Here is a 20,002-nt window from a genome sequence, read left to right as displayed (position 1 = left end):
TATGTACTTTTTTAAGGATTTGCTCGGGGAAGACTCAAAGATGGATCTCAGGACTGTTAGAAGGTCGAGCTTCGATGTGTTCAGCCTAACGAAGATAGCGCTCTAGGAATTATATAGGTTCAGGCCACCCGGTTGTGTAACACCTTACTACTATTTTTTTACTATGGGGTACGATGAATACAAGGGTTTGTATTGCTTTGTCGAGGTTGTCTTTTCTTTCTTCCTTTTCTCGTAGCGATGGCATCCCTTTTATTCCCGAAGAGGAGCCTACAATGCCAGTTATCCCATTAAGAAAAGATAGGTTTAGTCTTGTCCTTGTTCCCTTGTCAGGAGGAATAACATCGGCACATACCTTCGCTTCGCCAACTCAAGGTACGCGTGGTGGCATGGGGTCTTAGGACGGGTGAGCACAAGATCAGTCGACACCTGTCCCGGTGAACCCACGTCTTGTCATGGGGTCTTGTCCACCGCCTTACAATCTGGTGAAGGTTTTGCCAGCTCACGATTCCCTAGCATAGTGGCGTAGGACCTAGGACAGGTAATCACAAGAACAGCCGACACATGTTCGAGTGAACCCATGTCCTCGCACCAAGTCTTGTCCACTGCATTAGTGAAATGACAAGCATTGAATGACATCGAAAGATGTGCCACACCGCCTTATCCTAGGGAGTAGGGACGAACATGGCCATGCATGCCCCTGTAGTGGTTGCCACCTCATATATGCACACAGATGCACTGGAGCTCTGGAACCAACACTATCACAGAGGAAATGTCAGTGTCAGGATGAACATGCTTCAGTGCCTTAAAGATGTATATCTCATAGGTGTACATGCTCCCTACCTACGGGGAAGCATAAGGAATTGGGTGGAGTTGGGACCCGAGCAGTTCAAGCCCCCGGGCCCTTCCTCCCTACTTTAAGCCTCAAGGGGCAAGGGCTTACCAAGCCACCTTAAATATGTGAATCTTGTGTTCATTATGGATATGTCATTGATACCAATATCTTGTGTTCATAATGACATGGCATTAGAGGAGATACCGATATTAAGAAATACCCGACATTTTGTGCATAGGTACCTTGAAGATATAAGTCTTGTAGGTCTTCACGCTCTCCTCCCTTTGGAGAAGCATGAAGAGATGAGAGGCGTCGGGGCTCGGGGATCCAGCTCGCTCGGGGTCCCGAACCCCTCGAGCTGATAGGTTGGGCCACGAAGCACCTTATTCGGGGGAAAGAAGACCTCTAGACCCATTTCACCGACAGTAGCCCTGGGCATCAGGTCATGCCAAGGTGGCCAACCTAGCTGGCCACAAGGCCTACCCTAGAAGACGAAGTATAGTTCGACTCAGTAGACCCTACCCGTCAATGCCTAGGTTTGTTCCACTATATAGGCCGCATTCGGCTATGGGTGGGTGGAGATTAGTTATCCGACGTGAAAAGCATAGTAATAGATTAGCACATGATTAATTAATTATTAATTTAAAAAATATAAAATAGGTTAATATGATTTTTTAAAGCAACTTTCCTATAGAAAAATTTGCAAAAAATACACCGTTTAGCAGTTCGGAAAGAGTGCGTGTGAAAAACGAGGGAATCTAGGGTTCAGAAGATGTGAGACGAACGCGGCCTATGTGTATGGGGCAGCCCCCGGGACACAGCCACATTAACACGAGGCCAGTATCTCTTTGCCTTAATTCGAGGAGTGGGCTTGGAAGTTGGAATGGCGGGCCAAGGACTTCCCTTTAGTTGTACGGTCCAAGGCATAGTGGACGCGGAAGACGGAACGGTGGGCCGAGGACCTTACTTCGGTTGTTGGATCCAAGAAAAAGTTTAGCTTATAAGTATAAGCATAAGCATAAAGATAGGAAAAAAATCTATTAAGTATGAGTATGTCGCTTTTGTCTTTGGTTTTCCTACGGAAATGGTGCTAAATGAGATATTCCTTCGATTCCGTAACCATTTGAGCCATCCCAATGATAGGGAAGGAGAAGTTTCTTGTCAATAATATCCCTTAGAAATTCCTTTGGAAAAATTTCCATCCAAATGAGCCCTCATATATATTTTATATTGAGTTTAATAAAACTAATTTGATGTTCTAGATGTTACTTTGACTTTTTTTTCTATTAACTTAACCAAAATTAGAGAACTTTGTCTAGAACAAAAGAGGTAAAATAACTTATATTATAAAATAGATGGAGTAATATATATTTTTTAAAAAAATAAAAATTAGAGCTTGGAGCACGAGAGCAACATATGACTAGTCAACTTACCTTCGTACGACCCCACAAGCCAGCTACAATTAATAACTACAGTTAACTATATCAACATTCACTGTCACTTGATGTGTTTAGGTCTAATGCATGGGTGTGTTCCACGTAATAATAAAAGAAAAAAAATGCATTCATCGACACCTACTCTTCCGCCATCAGTTATCATTCTGGAGCTGGTGCAAATCGAAGATCGAATCTCCTACACGTTGCAGGGGTGGGCTTAAGACATCCCCCTTGTTATTCCAGGGACAGAGAGAAATTAAGCAATTAAACAAGCCTCACAGCAAGGACGACATGATCACAGGAATAATTAGTGAGGTTCTAGATGGAAAGATAGGCAAAAGATAGGCTTGGCATTTGTCAACAGAAGCAGGAACCAACCGGGGAGACAGATTAACCGCAGTATACCAGAGGTAGCTCGATCGGTAAGAGCCAGCACGATCCAGAGCACACACTCGATCGGTTCTTCTTGTTGCAACTCCCATGCCGGCTGCCTCCATCAACCCCGGTGTCTCTAAGTCCATCCTATTTTTTAAAATTATGTTTATCAGCTAAATTTTAAATTCTAGAGCTTAAATTCAGATTGATTCGGTATATTCCTCTCATAATTTATTTTCAATATTTTCCTTATAAATAACTGTAACATATATATATATATATGTATATATATATATATATGTATATATATATATGTGTGTGTGGGGAAAGCCTCTATCCTACTAGTGTAGCTACTCCCTTCACGTCTAAGGGGCAGAAACACTTCTATATATATTTCTTTTCTCTTCCAATAGAAAGTACAAAATATATATATATATATATATGTAGTTGTATCATTTGCATGAGATTTAATAGTGTCTATACTTTATGTTGGGTGGGAGCAGAAACAGATATGAAAATGTTTTTTATCATAGACGTGTAGGGAGTAGATACATCTGGTAGTAGGATCTAATTTTCATATATATATATAACTATTATTTAGGACTCTTCGGTTTGAAGGATTTTCAAAAGGAAAATGGTGGAATTGAACTATTTTCTCTGGAAATTTTGTAAAATTCCTGGGATCCAAAAAAACCTTAATCGTCAATAGAGTTTTGGGAGATTTGCTCCGGTCCAACAGAAAATATCTAGAGGCACCGTTACCTCGAGATACCAAATCGTTTTTCACCATTAGATCTAGCTGAGTAGGATATGCACTGTTAGATCCAATAATCATAGACGATTTAATACCACGAGATACCGGTATATAAAACTTGTTTTTAGCCAAACAATAAGGCCAATCTCAATAGGTGTTTCATGGACAATAAATAGGGTGTCATGTAGGCATTTTTGATGATGTGACAAAATATTAATGAAGAGAGAGATGAAATGAGTTTCATGGGAATGAAACCTTCTATGCGCTGTTAACAAGACAGTTTGTGTCTTGCATGTAACCTAGTAAACAATAATAGATGAAACTATGCATTGAGAGATGGATGTTTCATCCTAGTTTCAAACTTTTTAGATGACATGTCACTTTAGGTAATCGTACGAATAAAACTTGCATTAAAGATGGCTTAAGAAGCCACCGCGCGCGAAACTGCCCAAGCCGGGCACACAAACCGAAGCACGCGTGACACACGGTGTTTGTTTGCCGCCCCTTCCCCGGCGATCCGTGCTGCTGTTTGAACCGGCCGTGCCGTGCCGTGCCGCTGGCGCCGGGTGGAGCTAGCCACGGCTCGGCACGGCACGTATCTTAACCGACGGCGCGCTCGCGTGCAGTGACGCCGCGACGACGGTGATGCGGTGAGAAGAATCGAGGTACCGTACTAGACGGCGAAGCAGCCACCGCCGCCCTTCTAGATTTCTGCTTCTTCAGTTTTTTTTTCCTGTTTGTTTGTTTAGTATATCTCATTTAAACGGGGACTGCGTCCTGCTGCATACTGGGACACATAAGCAAAGGTTTACCAGATAAAAAAAACTATATCCAGTTATCCACACAAAAAGAAAATTTGTTATCCACAAAAGAAATTCCACAGACCACGACGGGGACGGTTAAAAAAAAAAACTATAGCTTTCGTTGACTCGCGGGGCTGCGCGCGCCCATCCTATTATAAGCCAAGCCTCGGTAGCAAGCACACCCCCCACCTCAACCGCCGCCGCCCACGCAGCCAAGCTCCATTGCGGATCGACTACCGGGCGCCATGGGAGAGGAGGACAAGAAGCAGCGGCGGCGGCGGCGGCAGGGCCACCCTCTCCTGAGGGGAGGCGCGGCGGGGAAGGGGCGGCGGTACACGCACGGCTTCTCCGCCTCCCAGATGCTGGCGCTCGCCGCCGTGTGCGGCGCGGTGGCGCCCTCGCTCCCGCCGGACAGCTGCCTGGAGGACGAACGGCACGGCGGCCGGGGAGGAGGTGGCGGCGACGTCGACGTCTCCAACGGCAAGGCCGTCCGGGACTTCCTCGTGGCCTCCGCCGCCGACCCGCCCGTCCCCGACGAGGTTCGTACCACACACACGCCCAAGCATGCATGCGTTCGAGATAGCTAAGCTTAAGACCGACCGATTCTTCACCGGCGAGGGGGTGGTGGTACGTGCAGGTGGCGGAGCTGATGACGAGGATGTGCCTCCGGGAGGCGCTGGCGCTGGTGCGGGCGGTGCTGTGGCTGCTGGGCACGCGGCTGGGGACGCTGGCGCTCTGCGGGGCGCGGTGCCTGTCGGGGAGGTGGCCGTTCGTGCTCAGGTTCGCGGAGATGCCGCTGGAGCGGCGGGAGGCCGCGCTCCGGCGGTGGAGCGCCCTCACCGTGCTGCCGCCGCTGCGCACCTTCTTCCTCGTCGCCAAGGTCTTCTGCCAGTACGTCTTCTACTCCTGGGTAAGTACGAGTTCACGTAGATAATATTCTCGCGTTTTATCTGCACGCACGCACGTACGTTTGGTCTCTTTTCTTCTTTTTTTTCTATCGTGGAGACTTGGGAGTCTTGCAAGGGCCTGCACGCATGCGTGTTTGGGGGGTGGGGCCGGACCGTAACTAATTCACAAAAGTGGCACGAGCAAGGGTGCAGCTAGGAATTTAATTAGTTGCATGTCCAAAAACGACACTTGCTTTTATGGCCACGGGGCTTCCTCGGTGGCTAATAATGTATACAACTTCATCCGTTCTATAGTTCAATAAGTGTTTGGTTAATTTTTTAAAAAGAACTTTAATTATTAATAACTTCTAAATTATTTAGTTTGAAACGTTATGACAATACGCATAGACGATGGGTCATAATGAGTATTTTGATAATAGTAAACATTTATTTATATTTATACATATTTTTATTAGAGAATTATAATTAAAAATAGATTAATAAAACAGTGTATTGTTCAAATTTTAAACTCAAGGGTGCAACTATGTTGTTTATTTTTAAAATAGCACTTGATCTTATTTAAAACTTCAGTGTAAATATAAAAATATAAATCATGCTTAGGGTATTTATAATACTCATAACCAGATAAATTAGCGGAATACTTACATAAATCCTTTTCAATAAAACAGAACTCAAACGTCATTCTCTCAACCATGTCCAAGCTGTTATGGAAAAGAATTCTGGGTGTATATATATACACATGCGCATACGTGGGTCAATGGGGTGTGCGCATGGCCGGCCTTTTGGGCGGGCGTGGGGCCTGAAGGGCGGCGGCGTTCGTCTCGGCGTAATACGCCGTGGCCGCCGCCTCCGCCACATGCGCATCTCGACGATGTGCCGATGGTAATAATGCAAGGGCACTACTGGCAGAGCGACGACACTGGAGCTGCAGGTGCAGCTACCATGTGGCGCACCCGTACGTGCATCGCTGCAGCCAACGCTATAGGTTGGAGTTTTCTTTAGGGACCATGTAGATTACTATTAATTTAAACCTCACTTTTTTTTCACTTATACTTATAAGATAAAATTTAAAATATTAACTTTAAATTTGAAGTGAATTGTAAGATTTTTTATCATAATTTATTTTTCGATCTTAAATTCTAGATCATTAAGAACACATATATAAACGTTTTATTTGTAAATTATTTTTATTTATAAATATATTGTTTGATTAAAAAAATCAAAGAATCACCACCTATAGAATTATTATTTTTTGGTTGCTTCTGGACGTACGGACGACCGGAATGCACAGCCGAGAGATACTATGGGCATGTTTGGGGAGTTTTAGATTCTGAGAAGTAGCCGCTTGATAGTCAGCTTCTGAAAATCTAGAAAATCACCTAAACCTAGCTTCTCCAGCTTCTGGATTTTTAGTTATTTTATAGAATCTGTAACTATAGATTCTCAGAACCTAAGAACCGTTTGAGAAAAAACCGCTGCTAGGAAAAGCTCTCCAAAAAAACCCTGTAGCTGAGCTGCACAGTACTACTTCCTACACGCGAGGTCCCCTTCAGTACAACCCATTGTACCGCTAGCTATGTCCGAGCTTCTAGAGTGGGTATCGCGTTGTCAAAAGTTGCTTCCCTTGCTGCATGATTAGCCTTGTACCACGCCATAGCGCTGAAGTGATCGATGCTGAGGTGCCGTGTCGCGTGGTACTGGTGGCCACAGGGCTTCAGCGTGGATCACGCGCAAACTAAAGAATTTTAGAATTGTTTAAACGTTAAAGTTGATGCTGAGCAGGTGAATCACCCGGCTTGATACCCCCCACCAAACTTTCTGCTGAGGTCAGTGCATGGCCTCTAGCTCGACAATGTTAAAAACAGTACAAATTTGACTGCTACTCAGTACTTATTTAAAAGTACCACTGCCTCTATTTTATACGTAATATGTTTAATTTTTTTTATGGTATTTAACTATTCGTAAATATAAAAATTGATAACTTATGTTTAAAATTCTTTTGATAATAAACTAAGTCACATGTAAAATAAATAATATTTTTATTATTTTTTAATAAAACAAATAATTAAACATTTTAAGAAAAAAACCAACATTTTAAGTTATGAAACGTGAAACGAAGAGAGTACTAATAAACATTTCAATTTTTTTTTGGGACGTCAAATATTTAGTATAATTTAAATTTAGAGAACATTTTTATGTAATTTATCTGACCACTTATGCGTGTACCGCCCGCAGATTGACGAGAGCTCGAACAACCCGCATTGGCGAGCGGTCGGGTACAGCCCACCGACCGACGAGCCGCCGGCGGAGGAGCGCCCGGAGGCGACGAAGCGGCCTCTCGACGACGGCGTCGTCGAGACCATCAACCTGACGGACGCGTCCCTCCCGGCGTCGCTCGCCGATAAAGGCCTCACGGTGACCGATGACGCGGCGCGGAACGTGTGCCAGGTGGAGTGCGACGTCGTCATCGTCGGCTCCGGCGCGGGCGGGGGCGTGGCAGCCGCGGTGCTCGCCGGGGCTGGACACAAGGTGGTGGTCATTGAGAAAGGCAGCTACTTCACGTCGCGGGACTACACGTCCTTCGAGGGCCCGTCGATGAACCAGCTCTACGAGTCCGGCGGGTTCGTCAGCACGATGAACGGCGGCGGGCTGCTCCTGGCCGGCTCCACGGTCGGCGGCGGCACGGCCGTGAACTGGTCGGCCTGCCTCAAGACGCCCGAGCACGTGCGCAGGGAATGGGCGGCCGCGCACGGGCTCCCGCTGTTCGAGAGCTCGGAGTACGCCGCCGCCATGGACAAGGTGTTCGAGCGGCTCGGCGTGACGTCGGGGTGCAAAGAGGAAGGGCTCCAGAACAAGGTCCTCCGCAAGGGCTGCGAGAAGCTCGGGTACAAGGTCGACGCGGTGGCGAGGAACTCGTCGGAGGGCCACTTCTGCGGCAGCTGCGGCTACGGCTGCCGCACCGGGGACAAGCGCGGCACGGACACGACGTGGCTGGTCGACGCGGTGGGCCGCGGCGCGGTGATCCTGACGGGGTGCAAGGCGGAGAAGCTGGTGCTCGAGCGCTGTCACGGCGCCGGCGGCACGAGGAGTAAGCGGTGCGTCGGCGTGGTGGCCAGGAGCACCAATCCGGCGATCAAGAGGACGCTGGAGGTGCGCGCCAAGGTGACCGTGTCGGCGGGCGGCTCGCTCCTCACGCCGGTGCTGCTGCAGCGGAGCGGGCTCACCAACCCGCACATCGGCAAGAACCTCCACCTCCACCCGACCGCCTTTGCGTGGGGCTACTTCCCGGACACCACGGTGCCGGACCTGAAAGGGAAGACGTACGAGGGCGGCATCATCACGTCGCTGCACAAGGTGGAGTCCTCCGGCGCCGGCGACGGCGACGGGCCGCACCGGGCCATCCTCGAGACGCCGCTGCTGGGCGTGGCCGCCATGGCGACGCAGATGCCCTGGGTCTCCGGGCGGGACATGAAGGAGCGGATGCTCAGGTTCGGCCGGACGGTGCACATCTTCTCCCTGGTCAGGGACCGCGGGTCCGGCACGGTGCACGGCGAGCGGCGGATCGCGTACCGGCTGGACGAGGCCGACAGGGAGGACATGCGCGAGGGCCTGCGGCGCGCGCTGCGCGTCCTGGTCGCGGCCGGCGCGGCGGAGGTGGGCACGCACCGGAGCGACGGGCAGCGGCTGCGGTGCGAGGGGCTGACGGAGGCGGCGCTGGAGGAGTTCCTCGACGGCGTCACCGTCGTGCGCGGGCCGCAGTCCAGGAGCGAGACGTGGAGTCTCTTCTGCTCGGCGCACAACATGGGCAGCTGCCGGATGGGCGCCACGGCGCGCGACGGCGCCGTCGACGGCCGCGGCGAGAGCTGGGAGGCGGAGCGGCTGTACGTCTGCGACGGCAGCGTGCTGCCCACCGCACTGGGCGTCAACCCCATGATCACCATACAGTCCGTCGCCTACTGCCTCGCCAGTGGCATCGCCGACTCCCTCTCCGGTAAAACCACTTTAAAAAAAACTTGAATTTCAGCCACAAGTTTGGATGGAATTTGGTTGGATTCGGTGTATATTTCCTGTAAAATTTTACGTTCCAAAACATCACGTATTCACGTCATTGTTGTAAATTAATCGGTGTGCTTGGTTCGTAGTTTGATTTGCTATGGAACAAAATAATGTGGTTGCCATTTGTCGTGCAAAGTTGTGGGTTATAATCTGTAACTATCTCCATAAAACAAGCCACCACACCAAAGAGATGCTTCCTGCATACTAGCAGGTGGGAGTACTATACATTATTCGATCTAATATTCGTCACTCTTTAAGTCAATTCCCAAACATATCTTTCCATCACATTAGAGATGCACAATGATCGCAAGAAAATATTTAATTGAGCAGAGAGTTTTGGAGAATAGAGTGCCTGTCAAACAGGATCTTAGATTGACGTGGAAACCACCTTTATTGGCGCTCCACATGCTACAGGCAGAAAGGTGCGTGTTTCGGCCTTTCCGGAGACAGGCGAGTGAGCTCTTGAGTCTTTGGCTCGCATATTTAGGCTGGACATATTCATCGAAAACCGAACGTGATAACCGAAACCAAACCAACCGACTTATACAATTATTTTGGTTTTCGGTTTTTAAATCGGTTTTAAAGATTAGTTAGTTCGGTTTTCTAATCTGTTTTTATTTTTAAAAAACAAAATCACCAAATTAACCGAACTAACAACTCGCTAATCTGTATTCCGTAAGTTGTGGTCCAGCATAATCCAATAGGCAAGTGTGAATATGTGCTGCCACCTCCACTCATCGGTTTCCTTCCGTGAGTATGTAACTATCATTCTATTATGCATGGTGTATTAAACTTATTGTTGTCATTTTATTGATGAAACTATAACGATTAATCTTATAAAGATATGTTAATAATTTTGGTTTTTAACCGAGGACCGAAATAACCTAACTAAAATACTTCAGTTATTTAGGTTCGGTTAATAATTTTCCAGTGTAAATTTTGGTTTTTAATATTCAAAAACCGAAATATTAAAAAATCGAATAGATTGAAATGAATAAACCGTACTAATCAATTGCCAGCCCTACGCATCTCTAAAGAGAGTGTCACCGCAAGAACATTAAAGAACGGATGGGTGCCGAGAACCTCACTCGTTTATATTTTTATAAGCCAAAATTTAAATTTTTAATCTTACATTTAGAGTTGATTTTAAAGTATTTTTATCGAAATTTAGTTTCTACCCTTGACTTTAGATTTGCTAAGAATATGCATATCAAAGTTTATTCACATATTATTTTTTGTTTACAAATATATCTTTTGGATTTTAATAAAAAACCACACAATCATCCTCAGTAGTGTTTCGTCTTTAGCCGCCACTTCATCTGACCAGATGCATACTGCACTAAGTAATTCCCATATTATAGATGTTTTATACTTTTAGGGATAGTTATTCTATATTATATTATAAGATATTTTATGTGCATATATGTAATTCGTTAGTATCAATACAAATATAAAAATATAGTGAGAGACCTCATTTTAGAACGGAATAATTCCTACAATGTTTAAACATAATATTTAACCGATATCAACCATACTAGCACCAGCTGATGCTTAATTGTTACCAACTGATACCAAGTGATATCCGTTGATCCAATATCAGTAATCATTAATATTAACATGGTATCGATGGTACTCATCGGTATAAGGATGATACTTTAAAATATAAATGATACCTTAAAATATCTTAATTCTAATAAAAAGATATATTAAAAATATAAAAGAATTCAAAAATCCAACCATGTAACGGATTGAGCGGTGCTAGTATTAAAAAACCGTCATGTCCCCAACATCATGCGATTCACCCTATTCTAGCATTTGCGTTTACAAAACACACATGAACCACGCATGTGATACATACTTGATTTTTGATAGGAAGCACTAGGCCAAGTTGGCTAGAATCCATGGCCCAACTGTGTTGACACGGTTAGCTTCGCGGGGGAAGCACGCGACAATAGAGAGAATGTGTTACACTGAGCCTGATGGATACTATGTAGTATGCCCTCACAGCACACTGTCTACCAGCTTTTTCTTATTTTACAATATGAAAATCCTTATGTAAGACACTGGTCGTGGTTTTGATATGCTCCACGTTATAAAGAAATTAGTATTGAACATCATTTTTATAATACAAACATTATCAATTCATATATGAATTTAATGTTACATATCTCTCAACATGTCTAAGGTGTTATGTATAAAGTATGTCTCATGCAAGACATGGTTTTCTCCTCTTTTTTACTTGTTATATCATTTTTTATCTTATGTGGTAGCTCATTAATTCTATGAAAATCATGTTAGTCATTGCTCTCATAATAATTTGGCTCGTATAGTTACACTAATCTGTCAGCTTTACTTGTACTAACAAATTCAAAGTCGATAATATCTATGACAACAGTGTTATGATAGAATATGCTTAACCAATCATTTGCTATGACACTAACACTCTATCTTTTCCCTTCTCGATACGTTTATAAGCCAAAATTTAAAATTTTAACCTTGAAAGAGTTGGTTTTGAGGTTTTTTCACATAAGTTATTTTCTAGTCTTGGCTTTTAGATCACTAAAAATAGATATATAAAAGTTGTATTCACAAATTATTTTTTTAAATATAACGTTTGCCTATTATATAAAAAACTCAACAATCACCCTCTCAAATCATAGGATTGACAAAACATGACCAAACTGTAGTACATTACCCTTCCATTTTCACCTCTATTTTTTCGCTTCTGCTTATTTTTATAACTAAATTTAAATTTTTAGCAATTAGAGTTGATTTTAGGGTTGTTTTATCGAAGTTTATTTTCCAGCCTTAATACACATGTAAAAATTTTATTCACAAATTATTTTTCGTTTACAAATGCCATTTTTCTTTTTTTTCCCTTGAAAAAACCAATCCATCACCCCTGGTCAGCATCATATCATGATTTTTCCTTCCAAAGATTCTAACTGTCATTCTCCTGATAGCAGCTACCAGGAGTTTATATCAAAACAGTGCAACACAAATGACTCTTCACGGCACTGCGAGCGCCGAATGCAAGACAGAGCTCTGTCATATGTCACATCCTCACAGGTCTAAAGGATTAGGATAGTAATGGCGAAATAATTTAGTGCTATTGGCGAAATAATTTAGTCTGCGTTCATTTTTGATAAAAACTCTATATATAGATATATTAAGCTTACTATAAAATTAATAATCAACTTTATAAATGCACGATCATATACTTCTATATAAAATTTTTTTGCTATAGAACACTGCTTAGCAGTTAAAAAGAGCAAGTGTAAAAGTTAGTAGTAATAAACAATCTGGCAAAACACAGCCATAGACCATAGTGGTAGCTTTGAAGCAAATGCGTCGCAAGCACCAAATTCACACCACAGTACCAGCCTATCCGACTCCTCTGCTCTTATTATTTTCTTTTTCAACTTACGCTTATAAACCAAAATTTAAATTTCACTCTTTAATTTATAGTTAAATTTTAGGGTTTTTTAATTATAGCTTATTTTCCAGCCATCGCTTTTAGATCGCTAAAAACACTATATAAAAGTTTTATTCGTAAATTATCTTCCATTTGTAAATATATACCATTTGGTTTTTTTTCTTTTAAAAGCCAAAGAATTACCCCACAGGTAGTGCAGAAGCTCCTACCAAATTTAAGGCAGATGTTCACCACAAATATTTCTGATATTTTCAACACAGGATACTAGGATCGATTTTGCTCACAAAAGCCATAACAAATCAAGTGCTCTCAAAAGGCAACTTCGGGCGCACAAGCGCTCGCAAGATTAGTATACTTACTACAACGTGGCTACACTTTCATCTTAATTTCCGGCAACGTGGCTGCAACAGTTCGGCATTAGAATAGAATAATGCAACGATATAATAGTATCAAAATACAGTTAAATTTCAGGTAATGCGATCGCCTAATCATAGCCCATAGCTAAGATGTTACAGGCTAGACTACCAGTTATCGTGCATACGCAAAGTGTAAGCTGTACTCTCTTGCTCAAGGCAAAACAGATGAATTCCGCTTTAACTCTGGCAAAAAAGAAGTGGTTGCTCAGTTTTATGCAGACAGGTTTATTAACACTAGATCACGACGTTTCAAGGGGAAATAAGCCACATTAATTCCACTTCAAAAAGATATGGGGTTCGCAACTTCAGACCCCTGCAATATTTTTGAGCACCGCTCATCTTGTGCCAGCAAAAAAAGAAACTTCATATTGGTATGCTACAAATAATTAATTATTTGACAGACGCCTTTACAGCTTTTTCAGCCGCATCATCCAGATCCTCTGCAGTGATCAAAGTCATTCCACTTTCCTGCAACATGACATACCAGTCAGGTATGAAAGTTTCCAGCAATGGAAGGACTTGGCAGATACTAGTACTACAAATATAGCAGGCATGCAAATAATTTTTACCTTTAGAATCCTCTTCCCTTGGTCTACATTAGTGCCTTCCAACCGAACAACAACAGGCACCTTCAGGTCAACCTGACGATCAAAGAGAAAATGATTCAATACAGTGCAGAGAAGTTATATGGCACCGTAGATTGATCAGCAAGATAATAAACACATCAAGCCAAGTAAATAACTTTGGTTGTGTTCTTTTGGTTGATGAAAGATTAAAAAGTATCTGATTTTTTGATAGTTTTCTAATAGTGCAAACAATGAAATTAACTACTACTCCATCCATTTTATATTTTACGATTTTCTGGTTATGCTTAGATTCATCTATTGATCAATGTATATTGTTTGTATATATGTCTAGACTCATTAGCATCCATATGAATCTAGGTAATATTAAAAAATCTTATATTGTGAAACGTAGGTAGTATAAAATTGAAAATCTACTCTACAGAGGTGAGATGATGAACTTCTACACATCATTTAACAGTTCGAAAAACGTGGCCAAGGAATAATCTATACTACTTTAAAAGAAGGCAATAATCTATACTACACCTATCTTGTTTTTTTTACCAACTGCTTCATATCCTTTAGTGTTAAAAAATAATCTTTCTACATGTTATTAATATCTTATTTCATCTACAGAATATAAGTTTGCCCCTCTCAAAGAATCTATGAAACATTTGATGTACCGTTACAACGCATGGGTACTTTGCTAGTCTAGTGGGAAAGAACACAACCTTTGTACTAAATATCATTACATTCCTGAGGAGCACTAGCTGTTAAAAGAATGTTTCTCAAACAAATATAAGAGTAAATGTTCTGGAACACAAAAGATTCCACTAGAAACTGTAGTAGGGTTGATCTCGAATCTTATACTTGATATAATATCATTAGTACCTTCATAAATAACAGCTGTCTTTACAATGACTAAAGCAACACAAACCATCTCATAAGAAAATTTTCACGATTAATGGAAAAGGTTACCATGGAATAAAGATACGCTAAATAGGTATTGTAACTTATAAACGTGGAGCAAGTGGGAACCACAATAAGCTGCTTTAGTCATTCAATGAAAACTAGATATGAAATTTGAAGACAAACCTGTTTAGCTGCATTCACTATTCCACTTGCTATCACATCACATTTCATGATACCCCCAAAAATGTTCACTAGAATAGCCTTCACTCTATCATCTGAAGTCAGAATCTTAAATGCTTCCACAACCTGAAAACAAGTTATATAAAATGTTTATACATGACCAAACTGGCAGAGCATAACATGCAAAAACAAAACCATAGTTTAGCATGGATTTCAAGAAATAGAATATCTTTCAGCGGTGAAATTCACATGAGATGTTAGCTAAAACAAGAATGAGCCTCAACTCATTTATACCTGTCCCTCTGACGCGCTTCCACCTACGTCGAGAAAATTGGCTGGTGTACCACCATGCAACTTAATAATGTCCATTGTAGCCATTGCCAATCCTGCACCATTCACCATGCAGCCAATTTCTCCATCAAGTCCAATGTAGTTCAAATCAGCTTTGGCAGCAGCCACCTGTAAAGTTAATAGAGATACATTCACAAGATCCTCAGTTTCAATTCTCTCACCGTTGGACGACAAAAGCTATGACAGCCCTTTAGAGGCAAGTCATCCTCCCAAGGGGTAAAGAAAAAAGAAATAGAGAGATAATAGAATTGGCAAGCAACAAAATACCTCTCTGGGGTCTTCCTGTGTTGTATCACGCATGGCAAATATCTCTTTCTGCCTAAATGCAGCATTGTCATCAAAGTTCAACTTTGCATCAGCAGCGACCAGCTTGTTGTCAGATGTCTCAGCAAGAGGATTTATCTAGCAACATAACGAGTCCAAATTAGCCATAACTCACAAGTAGTGCCAGGTTAAGGCACACCACTGCAAATGAGATACAATTTTCTGTTGATTACCTCCAGCAATGTGCAATCAGACTTGCAGAACAGTTCATATAGCTTCTTAATTTGTTCTATAGAAGATTGTCTGTCAGCTGTCTTTGGTGCCAGACCATCAACAACTTTAGCTGCATCATCATCTGTGATTCCCTTGAACACATCAATAGGAACCTGGCAATCCAGATAATTGAATTGAATTTCAATGTATGATTGATTTAACTAAGAACAATAAAAATAATGTAGAAGAACACAAAGCTGTAGTCAACAGACACATTTGATTCCAAAGTCATATTAAAGAAGTAGATATGACCTTGATGATCATATCAGGGTACTTCTCTGCAAGATCTTCAATGCTAGTTCCTCCCTTGCTGCACGCTATGATGAGCTGGACATGAATATAAAAATCAGTAAGACTACAGCAATGAGTCAAGAGCTTCTATCTGAAATAGGGGAACATGCATATTAGCTACCTAATGGTTTAGTTCTTTAAGTAATCCATGCAAAACAAAATGATAGCAACAAAATGATTAAAATACATTATGATGAATCTGAAGTCATAAGTGAGCACAAAACCTATCAGACTCAAAGGGTTGATTACATCATTCCAATTTATAGTCTATAGTACCAAAACCAATATAAAGGTGGAAAAGAAATTGTTGTGTCAAAGCCTTAGAATGCTTGATCTTTATAAGGATGCCCCATCTATTGCATACTTTAATGCAATTATCTGTTACTAATTGTGAAGCCCATTATTTGTTGACTAAAGATTTACATGAACCATCATCAGCTCATGCATAACTTCCCAGTTTAAATATCACAAAAAGAGTAATACAGTAAGAATTTTAGGTAAACAATTAAGCAATGGTTGTAAAACAATTAACTGTCATTCTTGTGAAAATTCAATAAACATTTTGAGTACTTGCCACTCCTGTACATAGTCTCATAAATTATCAGGACCTAGGTTACAAGAAATACATGAAAAGGAAAGGTTTGAAATATAAAATTTAGCACAAATTTTGTTAAAAATAGAACCAAAATCAATAAATAATAAAAAGCAAAAACAAGCAACATAAAAAATTGCTTGTGTTCAATGACATACCGGACCAGCAGTATTCCTGTCAAGGGTGATGGCAAAGTACATCTCATTAACAAGTGAAAGTTTCTCGCATAAGTAAACCTGCAAAAAAACCAACAAATTTAATACTTATCAATTTTCAGTGATTCCAGCCGATAGACAATTAAAAACAAGATGCTTGCTTCAAAAAGAAAAGGAAGGAAAACGGAATAATGTCATGTACAGCTGCAGGATGATACCACCATGAAATTGCATCTACATTTGCATTCAAAAAAGTAATAACTGCAAGATCCACTCTGACTAGGCATAAGAAATAGTTCAGGGATAGCATTCATGCCACAGACTGCATCGAAGAGGCACCTAGTATGGTGCAATGGCCTATTCTAATTGTTCCATTTATTTGGCGTAGGCCCCGTTTCTTTTCTCATTATCAATTATGGATTATCACAGGCACACTTTTGAAGCTCCTAAATGGCGTGTTTCATGCAAATATCACCTATATAAAAGTCCCTCGGCTGACCTTTCTAAATCAATTTTCCAACTTTGTAGTAGTTGATTCTCGTTAATACTCTCAAATAGCAATCACAAAATCAGATAATCCAGAAAATCAAAAAATCCCATAAGAAAGAACACCGCCATAGTGCAAGTACATTAAATGGTATTGAATTTATGAGTTTGATCATGTTTTGGGCTTACACAGACATATTTCAAAGCTCAACAGAAATAATCAAGCAAACACAATAACAGTATTTTCTAAAACCACTGGAAAAAACAAATGAAACTGTGGTAGCAAAACAAAATGGCAAGCCAAATGCAGTTCAAATTCGAAATACAGATGCAGAAGTTGGCTTTACATTGCTAAAAACTAACCTTGCTCACAATCTTCCCTTGTGGACCAGTTTGTTTTGTTACCAGAATCTGGTCAAGCATTTTTGCTGCAGAAGAGACAACATAAACACTCAATATGTAGAAGTACACTGTACATACATAAATGGCATGTACGATAAACAGCTTAGTTAAATGACTATGAAGAAAATGAGAGAATTGCATGTCACTTTAGAGGCCATACACTTCAAATAAAGGCATTAAGGCAGATAAACACAGAACCAGAACATCAAAGATCAAACAACCAAATCTCAAGCTGGAGCAAAGGTATGGAACTAATAAATCTATTCAAGAAAGAAATCACCCATCACAGGTGGGTTTACTCAAATATGAAGGTAGTATTAAGGATGCCAGGTTTCATATAATGAGATCATCTTTGCTTTACATTCTTCATTATAACACATGTAATTGTCAAAACCACTGCAATAAAGATAAATTGCACTCGAGAATGGCTGTGTAGACTGTCTGGATAGACTAGTGTGCATGGAACAGTTAAGTATAAAGTTCTAAAACACTTCACATTTTCATCTGAAGCAATAAAAAGAAAGAGAGCATCTAAATGCATACTCGGAGAAAATTGTCAAGCTGCAGTTCAATATATTCCAAAGTCCAACATGAACTCGTACCTGCAAGGCTTTCAGCTTCCTCCGCCTTAACAATATGAACGCCACCCTGCAGTCCACTTTTGAAAGTTCCCAGTCCACGGCCACCAGCAAGGATTTGACTCTTAACAACTATCTGCAATTGCGTGACTGAATTAAACGACATAGCAGTTCATGCAATGATAAATGTATCATATCCTACGAAATAGGCTAGGGATAAAATCAGCTATATCTAATATTGGAGTAAACCAGCCCACCATCTACTGACTCGTTTATATTGATACAGGATAACAAACATTTTGAATACCCAAGACTAGCTTGTGCTAAGCAAAAAGTTTCGCCCTAAATGAGTTAATAGCAACCTACACGCCACATTGACTATAACCTAAGCTATATTTTTCTAGAAGACATGGTTGTTTAACAGACCAAACAGCATTATGAAAATTACTAACACCGATAACTATGCTGTGACTCAGTTCGTGGAAATATACAAGTTATGTTACTTTGCCATTAGTACGAGCACCAACCATGATATATACCGTCTACTCTGGAAAAGATCCACACTACAGCACTAAAGTTAAAATGATCATATATATATATATATATATATATATATATATATATATATATATATATATATATATAAAAGCAAACAAATTGAAAGTAAACTACATCCTCTATACGATATGTATCCTAATACCATCAAAATAGCAGCCAGTCTCAAATTTGCAGCACGAACAATAAAGGATAAGGAACTGAAACATCACCTCCTTCTCGCTAGGGAAGACGTTCTTCAAGGTGTTTTTGACCTCCTCCACCGATCCCGCCGCCGCTCCCCTGGGAACATTGATACCGTACTTTCCCATCAACTGCGCGCCCTGCGATACCCACACACATCCACGAATCCTAGCACGTTAGCCCGAACCCCCAAATCGAGACAACGACAACAAAAAAAAATCCACAAAAACCGAACAAAATGGTGCGGGAACAAGCGGGATCTGAGGGGGAGGGGCGCCCGCGCAGGCACCTGGTACTCGTGGATGTTGAGGCGGCGGAGCTGCTGGTGCTGCCATTTCCCGGCGACGGAGAGGGCGCGCGAGGCCAGCTTCCCGATCGATCCGCGAACCATGGTTGCGACGGCGTGGCGCGCTCCTCCGATCCGGAAACCCTACAAGCGCGGAAGGATGGCACGCGTTCCTCTCTCTCTGCGGTTTGATTTTTCTCTCGTTTATTCTTTTTCTCCTTTTCTTTCTTGCGAAAGGGTGCGGCGGCGGCGCAGGGGAGGAGGGGGAGGAGGCAGGGGCACCGGGGGAGACCGCGCGCTGCCGTCGCGTTTGACTGACATGTAGGATCGCGGTTGCGTCACTGACAAGTTGGTGGGGTCCATATGTCATCTTCTTACGTTATGGTAGTAGGCATTTTAAATTCGCTCGTTTTTTATTAGCACCCATCCTACAACCTTAGACAGTATTTTTTTTAAAAAACATTTTACAAAAATTGTTTTAAAAATTTAGAATAATATATTTTTCTAATTTTTATACCACATAACCAAACTGCCGAAAGCAGCGTACCTCTGGTCAGGTACTGCAACTTGCACTTTCAGCCTCTGGTACACCTACATGGGCCGAACCAACCCAGTTGGCAGGACATTGTCCTTTCTGTATGTGCACTAGGCAGGCCGAGATAAGCTGGTAATGGAATGCTATTGGGCCCGGCTAAATCTGTAGTTCACTGGTAGCCCGCACAGCCTAGCATAAGAGGCGGCAAACGCGCGGGTGCGTGCGTGAACCATCGCGCGGTGCATTTGCAGATCGAGAGTCCGAGACCATTGCGTGGCCCAAGCGTATTCGGGATGTGGGTTGCCTTCTTTTGTGGCCGAAGGATGAAAAGTAAAAGCTTATCTGATTATATATATATATATATATATATATATATATAT

At 42.0% G+C, this 20,002-nt stretch overlaps 2 protein-coding genes across 2 annotated transcripts; one reads left to right on the top strand and one right to left on the bottom strand.

The window, feature by feature from the left end:
• The first annotated feature begins 4,289 nt into the window (after positions 1–4,289).
• Positions 4,290–9,479, top strand: LOC102712968 (long-chain-alcohol oxidase FAO2-like). The gene is made up of 3 exons (XM_040521507.1): positions 4,290–4,739; positions 4,838–5,110; positions 7,344–9,479. Exons 1-3 carry the CDS (start codon positions 4,446–4,448, stop codon positions 9,123–9,125), a joined length of 2,349 nt encoding a protein of 782 aa, XP_040377441.1. The 5' UTR covers positions 4,290–4,445; the 3' UTR covers positions 9,126–9,479.
• Positions 9,480–13,163: 3,684 nt separating this feature from the next.
• On the bottom strand, positions 13,164–19,339 carry LOC102714983 (succinate--CoA ligase [ADP-forming] subunit beta, mitochondrial). Its single transcript, XM_006647470.3, has 12 exons — positions 19,091–19,339; positions 18,831–18,941; positions 18,088–18,199; positions 17,447–17,511; positions 16,601–16,678; positions 15,812–15,886; positions 15,520–15,672; positions 15,290–15,424; positions 14,966–15,130; positions 14,675–14,797; positions 13,586–13,657; positions 13,164–13,484 (listed from the first exon to the last, which is right to left on the bottom strand). The coding sequence occupies exons 1-12, from the start codon at positions 19,190–19,192 to the stop codon at positions 13,407–13,409; spliced, it is 1,269 nt and encodes a 422-aa protein (XP_006647533.1). The 5' UTR covers positions 19,193–19,339; the 3' UTR covers positions 13,164–13,406.
• Between the last annotated feature and the right edge of the window lie 663 nt (positions 19,340–20,002).

Source organism: Oryza brachyantha, chromosome 2 (genome assembly GCF_000231095.2).
Source record: "Oryza brachyantha chromosome 2, ObraRS2, whole genome shotgun sequence".
Classification (NCBI taxonomy): Eukaryota; Viridiplantae; Streptophyta; class Magnoliopsida; order Poales; family Poaceae; genus Oryza; species Oryza brachyantha.
This window is presented reverse-complemented; position numbering and strand designations above follow the sequence as displayed.